Source organism: Vicia villosa, linkage group LG1 (assembly GCF_029867415.1).
Source record: "Vicia villosa cultivar HV-30 ecotype Madison, WI linkage group LG1, Vvil1.0, whole genome shotgun sequence".
Lineage (NCBI taxonomy): Eukaryota > Viridiplantae > Streptophyta > Magnoliopsida > Fabales > Fabaceae > Vicia > Vicia villosa.
Genome location: NC_081180.1, coordinates 101,257,180 through 101,279,030, shown reverse-complemented (window position 1 = coordinate 101,279,030; position 21,851 = coordinate 101,257,180). Strand labels below are relative to the sequence as shown.

Genomic DNA, 21,851 nt, shown 5'->3' with positions numbered 1-21,851 from the left:
AAGTATGTTGTACACATCTTGAAACTTGTTTAAAACATGACGATTCTCTTGATCTTGATGGTGAAATTTTGTTTGAAGAATTGAAAGTGATTAGAGAAGTTTTGACAGATGAATCAAAATCAAGCTATATGATATTGAGTTCTTTAAATACTTTTAATTGTTTTCCTAATGCATGCATAGCTTATAGAATAATATTAACTATTCCTATCAGTGTTGCATCGGCTGAGAGAAGTTTTTCTAAATTAAAATTATTAAAATCTTATTTGAGATCTACTATGTCACAAGATAAATTAAATAATCTTGCGTTGATTTCAATTGAAAATAATTTTTTGAAGAACCTTGATTATGAACAAATTATTAATGATTTTGCAACAAAAAATGCAAAGAGGATGATATTTAAATAATTTTAAAGGGTTGGTCAATTTTTTATAGAAAAAAATATCGGATCATGAAGAAGAAGAAAAAGAATAAGAAGAATAAGTCTCTTTATAGTGGTTTATGTTTTGATGTAGTATAAGTCTCTTTTTGCACAGTGTCAAATAAAAATGTGTTCTTATCCAATTATTTCTTTTGTTCTTATATATTTATTGTTAAAAAAATTTTTGGGCACCACTCTTTTAATTCGCCCAAGGCACCCAAATTCAAAGGACCGGTCCTGCATAATACAATATAATTACGGGTGGCAAAACGGGCCCGGCTCCCTTTAATGTGCCCGCCCGCCCCGTTTTTTTGCGGGCTTTTGCGGGCATGCGATTTTTCATACAATTTTACTATTTTTAGGCCTAAAAAGTTCAATGCATGCGAGCTTTTCCCGCCCCGTTCTCACTTTTTTGCGGGGCAGGACAAGGTTTTAAACCCGCACTCTCAAATATGCCTACCCCGTCTAATTTTTTTGCGAGCTTTTACGGGACGGACTTAAACGGGGCGGACATGCCCGTTTGCCACCCCTAAATATAATACAAATATAATACAGTAGACAATAAAACTTTTTCTCCTAAAAACAATTAAAACTAAAAGAGATCAAGAGCACATACTATAATGATGATCAAGTTTTGACTTAACATTAAGTCCATAACAATAGTGTGACTTCAATTTCATCGTCGTCGTATCGTAACTTTATCTCATAGCCACACATCACCACTCCACTTCTACCAATCTCTATTCTTTTCACTATCACCAATTTCACATGCAACAAAAACAACAACAATAAATGCATCTTCTTCTTCAATTCACTTTTTGATTCTCTCAATTTCTTCTCTCTCTTCCGTCCATGGCGACGGTGACAGCACCACCGTTATTTCCCTTTGCAATGACCGCTACGTCCTCCGGCAAAAAGAAAAAGAAGAATCATCAGAAGCAACGAGCACTGGGAAATTTCGGTCACTTCGGGCAAGTGGTTCGCAAGGATATGGATTTCCTCAAAAGAGGATTCAACAATGGCGTTGCGTGGGCCAACGAGGCTTTTCGTATTCCTCAGATTACGAAGAAAATTGATGAAGTTGTTTGGCTTCGCAATCTCGAAGATCCTCTTGCTTCCAATTTTTCCAATCCTTCTTGGCCAGAGCCTTGGTACCCAGGTATTTTATGGGGTTTGTGTGCTCTTATTATGTATGCTTAATTTGGTGTGAAGTTTGATTTGGTTATTTTTATGCTTGATGCTAAAAGGTTATGTGTAATTGGCTTGAAATAGTTGTAGGTCTGTTCTGTTTTTGATCTGGCCTAATTCTATGTGAGTTGGCTATTGGATATTGCTATACTTGATGTATAGCTGATTCAGACTTTAGGGTGTAATTTGGTCTGTTTGGTTGATTAATGGTGATAACGAGATTAACTGTATTGGGAATTCTGGACTGAGAAGGTGCTGTGTGCTAGTGATATGTTTGGAATATCACTTATTTTTTGAACTTTTGGAGAATGAGTTTGAATTTGGAAGGGAAGTGCCCGTTCTTAAATATTTGGGCAATGTAAATCAAATTACTTTTGTAGATGTCTTCATTGAGTGTAGATTACAGGGTTTTCAATTGTGTTCTTGTAAATTAAGATAATGAAAATATCATGTGTTGAACTGCATAATAGCACCACAGTCAGAGATATGGTTTACTTATTCCTTCTTTGTCTACCAGGACTGTCAGGAGTAGATTTGCTTATGTCTGATCTGAAGGCCTTAGAAGCATATGCTAGTTACTTCTATCATTCATCTAAGATTTGGTCAAAGCCACTGCCTGAAACCTATGATCCCCAGGATGTTGCTCACTATTTCAATGCCAGGCCCCATGTTGTGGCCCTTCGTATGCTTGAGGTAATTGGATTGATGATTTGTACAAAAGCATGTTATGTTTCCATTTATGAATCCTCCCTTTTCCTTCATAAATAATTAGGTTAAGTTGTGGAAATTTCCCTTTTAGTAGCTTAAAATATTCCTTTTACCAACTTTTCCTTTTAGCTTAAGTCACAATACCTCTATTCTATGTAACTTATTGAAATATGATTTTTGTCCTGTGATCTGTTTTACATATCAGCAGAAGATAATTGCGTTCTGCAGATAAAATGGCATATAATTGTATATAGGGACAAAGGCTTAGGAAGAATTGTAGGACCATAGTGTCTCATACAGGAAGTTGTAGTATCTTTATTTTCTTAGTTTCATAAGAACGATCTTCTTTTTGAAATGGAATTTATTTTTAGGTCTGAGTGCTATACTACTTAATGTTTGCGTTTTTCTTTTATTTTAAAAAAATTAATTTGATTTAATCCTCTGTATATAAAAAGTTTCAAGATTTTGTTTTTTTGGGGGTAAACAATTGCAAGTTGAGATGAGTTTGAGCACTTACATAATAAGAATTGATCTTTTACAATATGCATCTGTTTCAAATGTTGCAATACAGGAAAGAGTTTAATCAGTGTATGAATTATTGGCAAGTGTGATAGATAGGCTCTAGTTGCCCCACTTATAGGATATGCTAAATTAAATGTTGAATATTTTTTTATGTATTGAACTCAATTGCATCTTCATATGGTATGACCTTTGTACATGTGCTGCATCTATATGACTAATTTCTTATTTGAATGCATGTAACATTTAATACTTTTTTTTACTTGTGTATTTTCTTTTATGAATAATGTTTAAATTTTGTCTTCGTTATGTAACGAGACATGCTAAAAATATTCCTTATGCTATATTCCCTGTGTACATAATGTCTCATATCAGCTGGATTTGGTTAAGTATGCTTTTAATAATTTTGCCAATCCTCCTATAGTAATGTTCACTAACCATTTCAACACAATGCAAAGTGCAAACATTGAAAACAAAATAAGAAAAATGGAAAAGCCAAAATTTTTAGTTGGATTGGATTTGATTTCATATCTAATTTTGAAAACTGTTCCTGATCTATCAACAGATAACTTAAATGTGCGTGCACTGTGCAAGAACTAACTTATAGAATTGCCATGTTGCCATACCTGCATAGAACAGCAATATCGACAAAAAATTTTTCACTAAATAATTTGACTAAATGAATTAGTCAATGCCATAAACTCCTGTCATGTGTTAGGTCCACAAATAGACATTTGCTTCCAAATTTTTTTTAATGGGTTGACCTTTAGTTTTCCTTGGTCTCCCTCTACCTCTAAATATTTGACTATCCTCCATTTGGGCTACTATTGTGTTAGACCTCTCATTAAGGAAAAATGACTTTGGTTAGTTTTGTAGCTACTTATGTTTTTAAGTGGCAATTATCACATTATTAGGAGCAGTTATTATTTATTAATTTTGTGTGTTTATGTTTAGAATAAATAGGGGGAAGATAGGGGAGAGTTTATTATATTGGAATTATTGAGTGGTTAGTGGGAGAGACCCAATTCTTGAACATTTGGGAAATGGAGAGGTCAAGTAAACCTTGGAGAACAGTTAATTTAGTGCTATTATGTGTATAATTCTTGTACTGAAATTCTGTTTGTATCAATACAAATCAGAAATTGTCCCAGTTCTATTTTGTGAAGAATCAGTTTTTATCAACTGGTATGAGAGCCATTCTAATCCAGGAAGATTTTGTGGGTGTGCTGGAAATTTTGGCATGGAGATGGCTGCTGATTTGATTCCAAGATTTGATGGAAGGGAGGCCTATTGGTGGCTAATCCCGGCAAAGCAATATTTTAGGGCAAGAAGAATGGATGAAGAGATGGAAATTTGGTGGGTTGTTGCATTTGCATTTAAAGAAGATGCTCTTGATTGGTGGATTTCTTGGAATGAGAGCGATCCAAATACTTGGTGGGATTTTTCAAATACCATTCTTAAGAAATTCCGTCCAGAAGTTTGGGATTGTCTTCTGGACTCAGAATGAAGAACTAGAAAACCATGGCATATATGAAATTCATGATGAGAAGCAAGAACCAATAACATCTCACACTGAAGAAAAGATTTATGGTGAAGTTGACAACACACATCGGAAAATAGCATGAAAAAGAAGATTGTACGGTGGATACCAAATTTGATCGTGAGGGTGGCAAATGGAAGAGTGTGGAATCATTGATGGGTGCCACTGAAGCAAAGGTCCGGAGAAGTGATGGAGAGTAGGACATTCTATCAGAGGCATTAGATTTCCTACCATGAGCAAAACCTTCAAATGATGGCTTTGCAATTTACTCAAAGGAAAGGTTGGTGATGAAGATTATCCTATTTCGTGTACAACTCAATCTTTCTGCTTCAATTATGACGTCTGGGAGCATCCATTTTTTCTCCGGTGTGTTTCTTTCACATTGAGCCTAAGGTGAAACTTTAGGAGGGAGTATTGTTAGACCTCTCATTAAAGAAAACTGAACAAACTGACTTTGGTCAATTTTGTAGCCATTGTGTTTTTAAGTGGCATTATTATATTATTAGAAGCAATTTAGTGGCATTTATTATACTATTAGGCGCAATTACGTTATATTAAGTCTTTGTGTTATGTTTAGAATAAATTGAGGAAGATAGGGGAGAGTTTATTACATTGGAACTATTGAGTGGTTAGTGGGATACACAAAATATTTGGGAAAGGGAGAGGCAAGGCTCTCGAAACCTCGGAAAACAATTATCCGAGTGTTGTTATGTATTATTTGTGTGTAATTCTCTATTGTAATTCTGCCTGTATCAATAAAAATCTGAGATTGTCCCAATTCTATTTTGTAAAGAACCGATTTCTATCATATTCTTATTGATGCTTCTACTTGTCTTCTCCATGCATGCCTAAACTGCCCAAAACATGATTCTATTATCTTCTCTACTGTGGCCTCTGGGGGATGCTTTAGTTTTTTCTCTAATAGTTGTATTTCTAATTGTTTATCTTAGCTGTACCCACTCATCCATCGTACTGCAAGACTGCAACACAAGTTTATCCTCTTCTCTTTTTATAGCTCAATAGGTAGTTCCGTGTAACATTGCTGGTCTGATAGCTATGTGATTTATTTTTGTTTAAGTTGGAGATGTATTTTTATTTCATATTACTACTGAAGCATTCCTCTATTTCATCCACCCTATGCTTTACATCTCACTGATTTGTATGATGGATCAAGGTACCTAAAATGTGAGACTTGTGTGGTATAATATGTCCTCCAATTTCCACCTTGACATTAGAATTTGTTTGTCCTTTTCTAAACTTACATTCGATATACTTTGTTTCTTTTCTCATCTACACTCATTCAAACAATAATACAAGATAAATCCAAATAAGTTCTTGATAAACTCTTACATTCGCCTCCTATATTAATTGTAAGATTCTAGCAATTGATTATGGAATAAGATGTTTACTTTAATATTTTCATTATTGTGTATTTCATATTTATTTACTGTCTCCTAAAGGACAAAACAAAAACTGATCCATATCAAACTGCTCTAGATTTTATTTTGAATTAATTTGGAACAAAACTGATTGAATGGTAAAATAAGAAAGCTGGTGGGATTGGACCAAATCGGTTTTCCTCTTAATGTTGATCCATTCAAATCCTTGTACAATTTTTCGAAAACTTTTGGAATCAAGTTAGATGAAGTCCATTCTCAATTCTAATGCGGCATCGAAGTCTATCCCACTCGTGGTTCTCAAATTTGATACTCCAAATGTCTAGTTTTGGGTGTGAGGTGAATTTGTCAAAATCTCACATCAGTTGGGTTTATAGTTAAAACACCCCTGATAATGACTTTGACAATCTGATAGGGACTTGGGTATTAAGGAGTGCCCAAGTCCCACATCAAGTAGTAAGGGGTGGTTCCCCAATTCCTTGGATACCTATCAATTGATATTAGAGTTGGTTCTCGATGGTTCGGAATGGGCTACCTACAGAGGGGCTGACCGGAAGGCTGAGTAAAGCATAATAGAGTGCAGCCTCTAAAATGTTTGCTCTCGAGGTTAGTGCTATGGTAGGGACTTGGGTATTATAGTCCAAGCCCCACATCAAGTAGTATGGCATGGTTAGTGGAGTATTTAAATGCCTAGGTTCTTCCTTCTTGATAGCTAGCTTATAAGGGTGGGTTTCACACGTGCTTGAATAATTTTTCCCCATGAGTTAACATTTTGTGGTTGAGTTAGACTAAGTTTTTTTTCTCAATTCTTATTTTTCATAATTTACTTTACACAATGGAAAAATCGAGCCTATATTTCATTTTTGATATATGCGTTTGAAGATGATGATAAGATGCTTTCTTGACTCTTCCTTGAACTCCATCCTTATTGAGTAATTTTTCATTTTGGAAGGTATTTTCGTCCTTTGCCTCTGCCGCGGTCAGTATTCGAGCTTCAGGGCTTAGAAAGTTTCTACCAATAAATGCAGAAGGGGATGTGGATGATAAAACATCTGAATATAATTTTGGATTGGTGTTAAAGGAAACAATGCTTAATCTCGGCCCCACCTTTATAAAAGGTAATGAGTCTGATCTATTTGACATACTAGTATAATAAATGTAAAGTTATTTACTATCATCATTTCACTATTATTCTTTATTTTTCATTTTTTTGCCATGCCTATCACTTCAAAGGTTTTTTGTTGGGGCTTTCATTACATTCTTTTGATTGACGGTGCAGTTGGTCAGTCGCTTTCCACAAGGCCAGATATCATCGGTGTTGAGATGTCCAAGGTTAGATTAAAACTGTATCTTTATTGCCACTTCTTTAGTACTGAACATTTTTTTCTTGCGATGACCTTGGAAAGGTATTGGCAGTTATTTGTCATGGTAGGGATGATATCTTATCAGAGGATGGTAATCTGTGGCTATGTATCAAATATGTTCTTTAGCTAGCTGTAATACTGATTTGCACAGAAAAATGTATTTGTGTTCCTTTCATGTGGCTTTTATCTGCATTTTAAATGAAACTTTTGGTGGTCAGATGGTACATTGATTGTAATGCCACTAAAGTTTGAATAACTTGATTGGCAATGTATGTATCTATAATTTGATTGCGTTCTTCCTGTAGGCATTGTCAGAATTGCATGATCAAATCCCTCCTTTTCCCAGGACTGTTGCTATGAAGATTCTCGAGGAAGAATTAGGAGCTCCTCTTGAATCATTTTTCAGTTACATTTCTGAGGAACCTATAGCCGCTGCATCATTTGGTCAGGTACTTTTTGTTATGACAATATAAAATTATTATTGGATGCACGTGGCTACATTTATTTTATAAGTGTTGGTATGTTGGCTTATATCTTGCTCACTAATTTGATTACTATTCCTAGGTTTACTTTGCCCGTACTACTGATGGTGTTAATGTTGCTGTAAAAGTTCAGCGTCCTAATTTGCGTCACGTGGTGGTGCGGGATATCTACATTCTTCGTCTTGGGGTTTGTATCGACTATTTATCTCTATTGGATTTTTAACTACATTATTCTACACGGAATTCTTAAATGAGTGTATATTAACCATCTCAGTTGGGGCTGCTGCAAAAGATTGCCAAGAGAAAGAGTGATCCACGCCTTTATGCTGACGAGCTCGGGAGAGGTTTTGTTGGTGAATTGGATTACACTTTAGAGGCCGCAAATGCATTGAAGTTTCGGGTAATACATACCTGTTGGAGCTTAAATATGTACATTTTGATGAGTTCTAAAAATTGGAAATTTTGGCAAATTGATGAAATCTTTTATTAGTGTTTAAACTTATATTGTGATCCTATGTTGAATTGGTGTGTGACGGCATTGATTAACATTTTGCTTGTTCAATGAACTTGTTATTGCCGCATGCAGGAAGTTCACTCATCATTTTCTTTCATGCACGTGCCAAAAATATTTTTACATTTAAGTAAAAAGAGAGTTCTGACCATGGAGTGGATGGTTGGTGAAAGCCCAACTGATTTGTTCTCTGTATCTACTGGAAAGGTCTCTGAATATTCAGATAGGCAAAGATTAGATGCAAAAAGGCGTCTTCTTGATCTGGTACATAAACATAAATGCAATTTTCCATTTTTGTCTGCACACTGCCAAAAACTTAAATATCTTGGATGTTTGATTTTGATAATCTCCTGGCAATTGGATTATGGTAGGAGTCAATGGTATTAAGAAACTTCCTTAGCATATTTAACCCTTATTATTCAACTGAAAATTGTTCAATCAAGAGTTACCGATTCTACTAAAATCTCATCCTGTCTAGTCACTAGTGTATCAGTGTATGATAATCTGAATGTTTCACTATTATGAGAGCATCATATTTGATGAATGTTTACTTCTATTACACATTGGTTAATTCAGGTCAGTAAAGGCGTTGAAGCAACATTGGTGCAACTTCTTGAAACAGGCTTATTACATGCTGATCCACATCCTGGCAACCTACGCTACACTTCGTCAGGACAAATAGGGTTTGTATCCTTCCTTTTCTTATCCAATCTGAATAAAATGTGGCTTTCCTTAGTTAAAAAAATATAAAAGATTTTTCAAACTTATTTGTGTGATAGGTTTCTGGATTTTGGGTTGATCTGTCAAATGGAAAAAAGGCATCAATTTGCTATGCTTGCTTCAATAGTTCATATAGTAAATGGTGACTGGGCTTCCCTTGTCCGAGCTCTGATCGATATGGATATGGTGAGACCAGGGACAAATATCCGGCTTGTTACCATGGTACAATACTCGTTTCTCAGGATTTGGTTATTTTGCAATCAAATAATAGAACCAAATAATAACCTTCTTATATAAACAGTTTCTGTTGTATAGACTCCATCCTTCTGATACATATCTTCACACAATAACTTTCTAAATCTCTATTCTCTATTTTATTTTCAGGAACTGGAACATGCCTTAGGGGAAGTAGAATTTAAGGATGGAATTCCTGATGTGAAATTCAGCAGGGTGAGAATTGTCTTTAACAAGATATGTAGTAACTGAATGTTGATGTTAGATTCTTAGAATTTGGGTTTGACCTAAATTAACCATACAAAACCGACTTGTAAGGCGAGGGTTGCCCAAGCTTTATAAATACCACACATACTCTATCTTTAGGCAATGTGAGACTAAATCCACCATTTCACACCCAACAAAATAAATATGTTGAAGGTTGCATGAAGGCAACCCGAATTCTGCAATTAGGTGACTAGGGGCAAGCTGCATTGAAGGTGAAATTTCCAACATAGATGAATGTGCAAACCACTGTCTGTGAGTGTGTGGACTGTGGACAGATGGACTAAAAGGACTCTTAAGGATTTTGAACTAATCTTGACTGAAATAGAATGCATTGTCCTTTACCTAAAACTAGCCCCTAATTAATAAAAATCACTGCTAACACCACTCACTCTGTTCAATATTCGCTCTCCTATTGAGTGATATATATGATCCCACCAATTAATGTGTTGCCCAATTTCAAAATGGTGGGACTCTTGCATTTCACCAAGTGGGTGTTGCTAGCACTAACTCAAGTCTTACAAAACCGACTTGTAGAGTGAGAGATGTTTCCCACTTATAAACTTTTTTGAGGGTCTATTTCATCTCTAGAAAGTAAGGGAATAATATTTTCTTACTTTATTTCTACATTCTGAGATTACATATATAGGAAAAAGGAGTGTCCCATAATGAATACATATATAAAATACATATTTATCTCTACAATATAAATAATGTCCCATAATGACTAATAACAACAAATAATGTCTCATAAGTCATAATGACTAAAAAAGACAAATAAAATAAAATCAAAGAGAATCAATTTTGATTTCCTTTGATTCTTCTACATCATCCAATGTGGGACTCTCGATCCAGATCCTTCCTCATGCCATGGTTGGACATCTGGAGCTTGGTCCGATAGCGATAACTCAACTGATCTTGAACTAGACTCTAAGACTATATTAGATTTTTTAAACTTGACTCAACTCAACCCTTACTAAACCAGCTTGTAAGGTGAGAGATGCCTCCCATTTAGTAACATTTTTTTCCAGCCCTATCTCATCCAATGTAAAGTGTGTGATGCTTCTCACTTGTTAACACTTTTCAGGCCCTGTCTCATAGACAATGAAAATTAGATAGATGATTGTCTTATTCTTTCTTCTCTTCAGTTGTTGACTTTTTCTGAATTTTCCTCAAGGTTCTGGGAAAGATTTGGTCTGTAGCATTCAAGTATCATTTCCGTATGCCAGCATATTATACACTTGTCTTAAGATCCTTAGCCTCCTTCGAAGGTAAACTGTCTTAATAGCATTTAACTTATTTCTTGGATTCTTATATCTATTTTCTTCCTGATTTATATTCAATATGTATGTATCAACATGTAGCAGTTTGAAATATTTATATTCAATTTTTATGTTTTTGCTTCCCTGTTTTCCACTCATTATGTGCTTTGGAACAATTTCAGGTTTGGCTCTAGCTGCAGATAGAAACTTCAAGACTTTTGAAGCTGCCTACCCGTACGTTGTTCGGAAACTTCTAACAGAAAACTCATCTGCAACAAGGAAAATATTGCATTCGGTATTGTACATTTACCCATAACAGTGGCCTGTGTGACAACAGTCCACAGAACAGAATTGCAAAATGTTATAATCTATTTGCAGTTATTTGTTGGTGATAGAACACCAGAAAATAGGAATAGATCCTGAGCCCTTTTCCATAAAAAGTGAGAGGAAAAATAATAGTTTTCATAAAAGATTAATATGTTTTTTCTACAAAATTCTTTAGTCACGTTTTTTTCGACATTTTCATTGGACCAATCTTTGTAGTTCTTCATCTTTATCATTATTTCAATAGCTATCAAGATTCTATTATTTGATCCTTGAACATGTATTGCTAGCTGAAGTATCATATATTATTCACTTTTTTTAAAACTTTGTTTCTCCTGTTCAGGTTCTTCTAAATCAAAAAAAGGAGTTCCAATGGAAAAGGCTTTCCGTGTTCTTGAGGGTGGGGGCGACTAAGTATGTCAAAGTGGCTTGTCATGTAGTTTTCCCTGCATGAAGTAGCTATTTTTATTTCTTATCTACATATTTTATGTTATCCATATTTATAGAATTTTATTAGGAATTTTAATTCAAACTCTCCAACCTATATTTATCCTTTTAATAGGATCTATCTAACTTGGTGTTTTCAGTTTCATCTGCAGAGTATGTCTAATATTGTATGCAACTTACTAGGATATAGTATTTTGGGGGATATTAGGTTTAGTTCACTCAATTAGGAAGAACAGAAAAAGTCAGAACTCATATCATATGTCAATATTACTGCTCATCTCAAAAGCATCTACGCTAACTCTCACAATCATGTGAAGCTAAATTCACTAACATGCTCAAAGATTCAAATATCTATTGCACCAAAATATACTTGTTGAAAAGTGTGGTTGGGCCTAATACAACCCTACAAAACCGGCTTGTAGGGTGAGGATTGCCCCCACTTATAAGGACATGTTCAGGCCATATATTGTCCGATGTGGGACTCTTAACACACCCCCTCACGCCCAGGACTAGACAACTGGAGCGTGGAAATAAATGGCGGGTGGCCTGATAGCGGAAACCATAGAAGGTGGCCCACCAGATCTTAAACGAGGCTCTGATACCATGTTGAGAAGTGTGGTTGGGCCTAATACAACCCTACAAAACCGGCTTGTAGGGTGAGGATTGCCCCCACTTATAAGGACATGTTCAGGCCATATATTGTCCGATGTGGGACTCTTAACAATACTGAAAAATTTGAAGGGACATTTTTATAAAATTACGCCTTTTTATCATGAAAATTCTCTGACCACTATTAGTAATACATCATCTCTTACTTCTGATACCTTGTCAGGAAAGCCTTGCAACTAGCAGCTTCAAGTAGTGTGACTTCCTCTAAACAATCACCAAATAAGGCCACTGGTACCTTTGATGTTGCATACTTGATCTTAAAGCTTTTACCATCCAAAGATGGTGCTGCTTTAAGAAGACTTCTCATGACTGCTGTGAGTTCCTATAAACTCTTAATCTTGCAACATTTTTGTTCTACAAGATTATGTCACAATTCCTCTTGTTCTTTTATGTTTGGCTTTTTCAAAACTTGTTATGGATATATGATTTGTTTATTTGTTGTCTTGTGGTCAAAACTTAATTTGCATGGAATGAACAGGATGGAGCTTCATTAGTCAGAGCAATGGTTTCAAAGGAGGGAAAGACCATCCGCCAACAACTTTGCAAGGTCATAGCCGATGCGCTGTGCCAATGGATGATTAAATTTTTTGGACAAGGAGTTACAGACACTCAGTATCCCAGGGTGATGTTGGCCAATGGACCTAGCAACAAAGAATCTGGTCGATCCGCTCGATCATCCACACCTTCATATGATGATTATAACTCCATCTTTAGAGATCGGCGACTTCGAGTAATATTTTCAAAGATTGTGAAATCTGCAAGCAGTAGTAAAGCATTGATGTTGCGGTTCTTTTGGTCTTCCCTTGTTATAATGATTACAGCTTCAGCTTTGGCTTGCCACAGGGTTGTTCTGTCTCTCTCTGAGGCTTACTTGGGTTCGATATTCGATGCACCCAAGCGTAAAAAATATGCCGTCAGTGCATGATATATTATTAGAATATTGTCACTTTTCAAAGAAAAGCAAGGTGTTACAGCTTTGGAGGCAATTTAGTGCCAGGAAGGTGAAATATGAGTATAGGATAACATTATCTTTTGGTTTCAGTTACGGTTTGTATATGGGGTACTCTTATGTGGGCTGATATTGTTGCAGTTCAGATCCAGGTACCTTATAAGTATGTACAGTTTCATGTAAAGTGCTACATTTATTTATCTATTTTCTATTTTAGAATAAAGATAGATAAATATTTGAATAGCTAGTAAAGTGAGAAAATCTAGAGTTTATATGATTTAATTTAATTTGTATGTGAATATTAATATCAACCTTTGAGCTTTTGTATGGCAAAAGGTAATATGTAGTCTACATGTCATCTAGTAACAGATGAACTTATTGTCCTAAGTGGATTAATCACAATGAAGTGAGATAGGATGCTTCAAAAATTTGATAAATTTTATTGATATAAAATGCTATGTTAATTTATGAACTCTACGGGGCAAATTGTTTGTTTGTGTTATCAATTAGAATCAGATTTAATATTTTTTTCATAAAGGAAATTGTTTAAGGCACCATAAGCATTGTTTCCTCACTGATTCCTCATCTCTAGTGAAAAAAATTAAAATTACCTCTAAATTTTGGAAATGCATATTTGGACGTATCCTAATCACATCTGTTTTTGAGCCAGACCCTAAAGTTATGTAAAAAAAGAATTACGAAAATGCATCTCTGTGTAATTTTACACAGATGCATCTCCTGACGCTTTTAATAAAAAATGTGTCACGCCCTTCTCCTTCCCCATTTCTCAAAGATGGCATTCGGAGACGTCATTTTTCATCTTCCACACGGTGAGATGCCCATCACCTGGGACGATGTCTCATGCTTGTTGATCAGGGGAGATTGTTAGACAACGACAAGATTAACATAGATGATGCAGTGGAGATGATGGTAGAGTATCTAGGAGCTGACCCAAGGGATGCCATGCAGGAGTTAGAATTCATTTGAGGGGGTTCATGCTAGATTTCGATTCCTGGAGAGGATGTATAAACAACAACTTCATGCGGTAGAGCAGACCGCTGGCGATGATGACCAGATTATGCAGCATAGAGCACACGCATTGAGAGCATGCATGTTGTACCTAGTTGACACGTCCATTTTTGTGGACAAGAGTGCCAGTTATGTGGATGTGGTTTACTTGAGATATTTCGTTGACTTTGAGCAGATATATGAGTACAACTAGGAGGCCGCTTGTTTGGTCTACCTATACTCCAAGTTAGCTGACAGTTATATGTAGAGACCAAACAGATGAAGGGAAGGATCATATTGTTGACAATAATATTTCTGCATTTTTTAATGTTTGTGTCATTTTCATAACACTTTTGCTACCCCTCTATAGTAATTCATTTGTACCATTTTTAGTATTGAATCCTCGAGCACTTCCCACACATATCTCGCTGGTCATGTACTTCGACCTACACTGAGGATAAGCCATGTGCTTTTGCATTCATCCCGGCCAGAGGAAATCAGGCAATGAAGCCATACAAAGTGTATCTAGACCACATAGTAGCAGAGGATATACATTTCCATATGTACGTCGATCGTAGTGTGACACCTCTATTAGACGACATAGCCTTCTACTATGGATGGTTGGCTTGTGGTTCACATATCTTGTATCTACATATGCCTGAGTGCGTCATGCAGAAGTTCGACTCCATGTAGTTTGTTCCTAAAGACCCATCTGATTCTGCTCCCCCTTCTATGGCACAGAGAAATGTAGGTGCCATGTTTGATGATTACCTTAATCATTTGGTACCAGATGAGACACAAAGTACCATAGCTTCTAACGACTAAAGTGCTGCACATGGCTACATCTATGTATTCCAAGGTGTCACATCCTTATATGACATTGAATGCTTCGGAAGATCCACCTAGACTAGCTCATCAGGAGATACTAGAGGAGGAGCAAGATATGATAGATCATGGTGTTCATGTGTTTCCTAGATGTCAGCATATCATGGATATTGCGCAAGCCGGTATATACAAATGAGTCTTTCCGGAAGGCTCTGAGGCGAGGGACATTCTAGATGCCATCATGAGGGAGGCATATGAGACACTATAGTACATGAGGCAACATAAGAACACGAGGTCTGAGTCCGTCATACACAGTAGTATATATTATTTGTATTAGGAACACTATTATCGTTTGTACTTTATTTTGACTTCATTGTGTTCTCCGAATTCATTCATTTATATATGTCATTTCCATATTATTTGATTAGTGTATAATTTAAATTATGTAAAATTTAATATGATAGTATAACTATAATGCGTCGTCAATTAAATCAGTATATTTATAAAACAAAGTAAAAAAATCACTGTCAAGAGAGAATACATAAATGCATATTTGGATTCTGTTCCAAATTCATTTATGTCCAAATGAGGGTGTTTAAGTGAGGGATGCTTGGGGTGTGTATGGAGCGGATCCGATGATACATTTAGAATAAGTTTTGGGAAACATATGGGGTGAGACTCAGTTTAGGCGTATTGTGGTGTGTTGAGGGTGTATATGGAAATACATTTATTGAATCAGAGGGGCATTTTCTGAATTTCTTAGAGTGTTTTTCCACCACTTAGGGTGTTTTTCCACCATTTAGGGTGAGATAAGTAACTCCCTTTATAAATATTGTTTACCTGTCCCAGTCAATAGTTTCAATATTGTTTAAACGATCATGTATCTTAATTTAAATTTCAACATTGTTCCAATAAATATTTAAGAGTATAATAATAAAAATAATACTAATAATTTATCAATATTGTAAAACGACTTATAATTTATTTGACATAATTTTTTCAATAAAAATTTATAATAAAAAACAGAGAATAATATTCAATTAAAAAAAATAAATACAATTTAAAAAAAATCTATATTTAGTTAAAAGTTAACATTTGCTTTATGTATAATCATAATGTATTCACCTACAAAGCTTATTCTATATCGAAGTTAGTAACTTTATTAGTAGTATAATGAACATTGCTTCTATTTTGGTAATTTTTATTTCATCAGTACACAATTAATTACAAACAATACTAACAACACATCGTTCGTAGGGGTGGATTCAGATCTCGGCAAAATCAAGTCAATCTGATCATCATCATCATCATCTTCAGATTTGAGATTCAAATCGCAAAAACGCAGTGTTCGATCTAGACTCGATGAGCACGCCTTCTCTTCCAGTCTCACAGTCACAGGTATGTATCGAGAATGTGATGCATATCGGTTGAATCGGATTCAATTAAATTTGAATTTGTTTTTGAATTGAATTTAGGGCACAAGAACGTTATCGTCTGTGTCGGTGTCTGGATTCACTCGACTCTGCAAAGGTCTCGCTCTCGTCCTCGTTGCAGCGCACCTTGTTCTCAACTTTTTTCCGTCTGCTATCACCTACGTCGCCCTCATTCCCGCCAGGTAACTACCTCTTCTTTCTCTTTCTCAATTTCTAATTTCAATTCAAATGTTTTCCTTTTCCCTATGCTTTAGTCACTTCATTTATACGTTTTCGTTGCTTCTATTCAATGTTATTAAATTTATTTGACAAGCTCTGATAAAAATTAAGTGCTGCTAAAATACTGTGGTTAACTTAGGCATAAGCATTAGCATTACATAGAGAGCACAACTCACTCCAAGGTCATCTTTGGGGTGTGCAAAGCACGGGGCCTCACATTTTTTCATGATTAAGTTATGGCAAAAAGAGCCTCCATACACATATTCTACGGTTAATTTACGGTTAAATAAGTCCACTTAAAAAAAATTCATAACTCAACTGAAGCTAACTTCAACTTCTTAGGCAAGGCCTCTCAAAAGTACAAAAGTTTAGTTGTGTGGAGTCTCTAGGCTCTAACTTGGGCTATGGCAGTTTTTTCCACTTTTGGTGGTCCTCTCTTTTGGTTGTTAGGTTGTTGTATCTTTTGTTAATTGTTGGTGTTATTCTTGTCGACCTTTGGTGTATTAGATTGAAATAACTCTTGTACTCCTTACCAGAGAAGTCATTCTTGGATAGAGTAGAGTGGCCCCCAAAAGTAGGATAGCAGAATAGCGTATAGCGGGATGACTGCTCTATTTGATCATTTTTTGGACAAATTTAATGTAAAATTATTAAACAAATAATTCAATTCATAAAATATTCATAAATCAAAGCACACATGACTCATTAAGTGCATAAACAACTATGAAGGAGGGTTAAGGTTGAGTCTCAACTCAAATTTGATTGAAAAACCCAAAATTATCCTTAAAACATTGCTAATTTAAGGGGTAATTTCGGTTGCTTAGAGGGGAAAAGGATAGCGGGCCAGAAACCGCTCTGCTCCGCTATACTGCTATTTACCCTATAGCGGCCGCTATAGTGTTCTGCATCGCTAAGGCTCTTCCCATAGCGGTCGGCCAATGCTATAGCGAGATAGTGCCGCTATTGACTACTCTGCTCATACTAATGCCATTGTTTTAAAATCAATCAGCAATTGAACCAGTTGAACCATCCACCTTTGCAATCTATGGCTCATTATTTGAGCAGTTTGACCGTAATTTTGTTTTGGTTTGAGCGGTTTAAACAATTGAACCATGATCCTGAAGTCTCGCCAATTTGAGTTCTGGTTCGGTTTTTAAAGCATTGATTAATACAATTTGGTTTGATATAAAAGAAAATATTCATTCATTTCTCTTCCTAATGTTATTTGATGTATGGTAATTTCATGCTTAAGAATATACTCCTAATAAATACAAGCTCAGTTGCCTTGGAAGTTATTTTTTTGTTGGTTTCATTTTGCAGGACAATACCATTTGCGTGGAACCTCATTACCGCTGGCTACGTTGAGCAAACTGTACATGGGGTATGGATATGCTGTTCTATTGAATTATGTTGCAATATTTCATTCATTGCATTTTCTGAGAGATGAATCTGTTGATTCAAGGAGAACTTCTCAATTAACATTAGTATGTTTATATAGGTAGTTATCAGCATAGTTTGTCTTCTGTTCATTGGCAAGCTACTTGAACCAGTATGGGGTCCCAGGGAATTTCTAAAGTTCATTTTTATAGTTAACACCTTAACTTCTGTGTGCATTTTCATCACTGCTATTGCGTTATACTACATTACAAGGCAGGAGATTTATCTGTAAGTGTTTCAAATCCATTACCTTATGAGATTATATTTTATGTTTCTCGCCAGAATAGTCAATCCCGGATAGCTGCGTGGAGTGGCCGACCCTAAAAATGGGATAGCGGCCATTTGATCATTTTTTGGACATAGTACATGAATAATAATTATAAACATATGAAATGCGGAGGGAAGAACATAGTGCAAAGAGAGATGAGGGAGGAACTTGTGATTTTTCTTTGGAACAGCTGAAATACAGAAACTTCGGTGAAGGAATGTTAGAGTTGAGTCTCAACTCAAATTTGATTGAAAAAACCCAAAATTACCCTTAAAATGTTTTAAATTTAAGGGGTAATTTTGGTTTTTCAAACGGGAAAAAGATAGCTGATCGAAACCGCTACGTCCCCGCTATTTACCCTATAGCTCTTCCCGTAGTGACCGGCCTTCGCTCCGCTATAGCGGGATAGCGCCACTATTGGCCGCTATTGACTACTCTGTTTCTCGCTTGTGCTGTTATCTACCCTATCTTCCTCCCACCCCCATTTATTTGATTACCCTCTTTTCCAAACCTCACACCGCTCTTTGTAACTCTATTTTTTATTGGAAGCTTGATTACTGGGTCTTTTTTTTGCTTCAACAATAGAAACATTGTTGGTCCATTATTTATGAAGCAAAGTTTAAGTATTGAAAATCTGAAACAGGTCTTGAAGTTAGTTTTATTCTATGCTACATTAAAAATCTTAATAGATGTTGTGTGTGTTATTTGCACATTAATCCAATTTGTTCTTGTCTTTTTACTTGTGCAAATATTCTAGGTATACGCCACTTTCTGGATTTCATGGAGTTATATCAGGCTTCTTGGTTAGCATCAAGCAAATTATACCAGATCAAGAGATTCCTTTCCTCAAGATAAAAATGAAGGTTTGATGTTCTCACCTTGTTCCTTAACTTGTAATTGCTTAATTTGCTTGCCAGCAACAATAGGTTTATGAGGAGGACCTAAATATGGTACCACTTTCATTTTCTGTTCAGTGGCTAGCTTCTATCAGTTTATTATGTTGTATTGCTCTGAGCTTCTGGATAATAGAGGCAACAACATATCTCCCAACTGTTATATTTGGTACATATATGAGCTGGATTTACCTGAGATACTGGCAGAAAAAGCCAGAAACAAAGCTTAAGGGTGACCCAAGTGAGGATTTTGCATTCTCAACATTTTTCCCAGAGTTTTTAAGGTAAGTTATGATTTTGGTTTGCTTGTCATACATTATGAACTACAAATTCCTTTAGTCTTTCTGAGCAACTTCTAATTTTTTTGCATCTGTTGCCTTGTAGACCGGTAATAGATCCTATTGCGTCAATATTTCATCGATTGCTCTGTGGAAGATCCGATGCTTCTGATGATGCTGAAGATTACAGTGTTGGAAGCGAACCATTGCCAGGTTCTGACCCTATTGAGGCATCTAGGAGACGGTAATTCCCCTTTTCTGTGCTTGTAATTCACCTAGTTTAGCATATAGTAAATCATAAATTACCAGTGTGGCCAGTCATAAGGAGAGACAATTAGATAGATAAACAATAGCCATTCAAAAAAAAAAGAGAGAGACAGATAAACAATAGAAGTATATTGCATTCTTTTCTTATTTAGTTGAGCTTTATTTTTTTCGTAAACTAGAAAATCTGTCATAGCATTGTTTAGTATAATGCACTAAACAACTCACCATTTTGATTGCTTTTCTCTTGCAGAGAAAGAGGTGCCAGAGCACTGGAAGAAAGGTTGGCGAACGAGAGGTTGGCTACTTCACGGAGTGCAGGGGAATTGCATACAAGTGCTGCAGGAAATGTATAATGCCCTAGATTTTGTAAATTCAGATAAGTTCGGCCAAAATGAAATTATCATGAGGGACATTATTACAGTTGGTATAGAAATGAGATTTTTTTTTTCTTATTTGTCTTAAAGAAATATTTTGATTTGAATTTGTCTTTGGACTGTGATCTTGATCTTCATAAGAGTTAAGTTTCTCTTCCTTGTGTCACGTGATTGAGATGTCATGTGTTCCTATTAAATATACTATTGGTTATGTAGTGTAAGGTTTAGAACATGTCAATTATAAACTATCTAATACTGGACGTGAAATTATATCTGTTGTTAGTTCTACTCTTCAAATAGCTGGCCAACTTCCGGTAATTACTCTTATTTAGGTATCTTAAGGTTCACCTTACCAAAGTCATATATTTTATTAATCAATATTCATGGACATACACATGTATGCTATTATTACTTAAGAGTTTACTATAGTTGTGGAAGCTTAGGCATCTCATAGCCCTTAACGTAAGCTTCCCAATGCCTCCGACCGCGTCACAATCCGAATTGTGAAACTCAAGTTATTGTCGAAACAACAAAGGGTCATGGAAATCGATTTACACTATAGGTAAATCGATTTACCACTGAACCAGAAGCTAAAAACATGATTTTTACAGAGGGAAATCGATTTACATCCTTTGTAAATCGATTTACCACTGAACCAAAAGCTAAAAACATGATTTTTACAAAGGGAAATCGATTTACATCCTCAGTAAATCGATTTACCACTGAACCAGAAGCTAATATCCATGTTTTCTGCATAAAAACCAGTCCCAATACATCATATTCTCATTCCAAGCTTTCCCAATCATAGCATGACCATTATTAACATGATTTGCAGGTAAAACAACATAGAAAATCAGCAAGCATACTCATATGATCAAAGATCAATTATCTTTATGATTCATAACAACATGCAACACAATCAAGCATCATAAATCATAAATTAAACACAAAATCAACATGTTTAACACAAGAACATAGAATCACACAACTCTAAAGAATCCCTAAAATCCTTATCATAAAACCCTAAAATCTACCCAAGGATACTACCTAGAAACCCATCTCAAAGAGTTGTGGATGAAGTTTAGAGGTTGAATTGATGATGAGGATGATGATGATGTTGCATGCAAGAAGAAATTTGGATTTCTCCTCCCTTATTCCTCTTTGGTCTTCCCTCTCCTCTCTTTCTCTTGCTTTTGCTTGTTTTCTAAGTGTGGAAGGAAAATGAGAGAAAGAAAAATGAGTTACAGAGTGTACCAAGGGCTTCTATAGTCCACAAGCAAAAAATCTAGTTTGCCCTTGACTTAATCTTCAAAAGACTAAGCACACCTTGCATTGCTAATTCCATCTAAATTCATTCCTTCAATCACTAATCACCGTAATTATGCCTAAATACCAACATTAGTATAATTAGTGAACATGGATGTTATATATATATATATATATATATATATATATATATATATATATATATATATATATATATATATATATATATATATATATATATATATATATATATATATATGAGTTAAAAGGTAGTGCACTGACAGTGTAAAATAAATTTACACTGTCATCGAATAGAAAATCATAAATGTACCATGTCATTAAGTTTTTGGATACATGGGTGGTGATTGGTTGACAGTGCAAATATATTTTACACTGTCAGTGCATCACCCATTTTTTTTCTCTCTCTCTATATATATATATATATATATATATATATATATATATATATATATATATATATATATATATATATATATATATATATATATATATATATAAATATATATATATAATTGATTTTATTTAAATTTAATTTATTTTTTAATGAAAATTATAATGTTTCATTC

General features: G+C 35.2%; 2 protein-coding genes across 2 annotated transcripts; both read left to right on the top strand.

Annotated features, from left to right (window-relative positions):
- Positions 1–1,063: 1,063 nt before the first annotated feature.
- On the top strand, positions 1,064–13,362 carry LOC131643727 (uncharacterized). Its single transcript, XM_058914028.1, has 16 exons — positions 1,064–1,577; positions 2,124–2,299; positions 6,723–6,888; positions 7,050–7,102; positions 7,440–7,583; positions 7,699–7,803; positions 7,891–8,016; positions 8,203–8,391; positions 8,704–8,810; positions 8,907–9,069; positions 9,232–9,297; positions 10,523–10,616; positions 10,790–10,902; positions 11,275–11,345; positions 12,211–12,361; positions 12,526–13,362. The coding sequence occupies exons 1-16, from the start codon at positions 1,271–1,273 to the stop codon at positions 12,970–12,972; spliced, it is 2,478 nt and encodes an 825-aa protein (XP_058770011.1). The 5' UTR covers positions 1,064–1,270; the 3' UTR covers positions 12,973–13,362.
- A 2,636-nt stretch (positions 13,363–15,998) lies between these two features.
- On the top strand, positions 15,999–20,280 carry LOC131643726 (rhomboid-like protein 19). The gene is made up of 8 exons (XM_058914027.1): positions 15,999–16,227; positions 16,305–16,444; positions 17,802–17,862; positions 17,980–18,146; positions 18,944–19,049; positions 19,161–19,363; positions 19,464–19,601; positions 19,875–20,280. The coding sequence occupies exons 1-8, from the start codon at positions 16,192–16,194 to the stop codon at positions 19,975–19,977; spliced, it is 954 nt and encodes a 317-aa protein (XP_058770010.1). The 5' UTR covers positions 15,999–16,191; the 3' UTR covers positions 19,978–20,280.
- The last annotated feature ends 1,571 nt before the right edge of the window (positions 20,281–21,851 follow it).

Bases quoted from the DNA above. Each gene is read 5' to 3' on its own strand.
- LOC131643727 (XM_058914028.1), top strand. From the start codon at position 1,271: ATGGCGACGGTGACAGCACCACCGTTATTTCCCTTTGCAATGACCGCT. The intron at 1,578-2,123 runs GTATTTTATGGG...TTTGTCTACCAG, and splicing joins GCCAGAGCCTTGGTACCCAG to GACTGTCAGGAGTAGATTTG. The intron at 6,889-7,049 runs GTAATGAGTCTG...TTGACGGTGCAG, and splicing joins CGGCCCCACCTTTATAAAAG to TTGGTCAGTCGCTTTCCACA.
- LOC131643726 (XM_058914027.1), top strand. From the start codon at position 16,192: ATGAGCACGCCTTCTCTTCCAGTCTCACAGTCACAG. The intron at 18,147-18,943 runs GTAAGTGTTTCA...CAAATATTCTAG, and splicing joins ACAAGGCAGGAGATTTATCT to GTATACGCCACTTTCTGGAT. The intron at 19,050-19,160 runs GTTTGATGTTCT...TTTTCTGTTCAG, and splicing joins TCCTCAAGATAAAAATGAAG to TGGCTAGCTTCTATCAGTTT.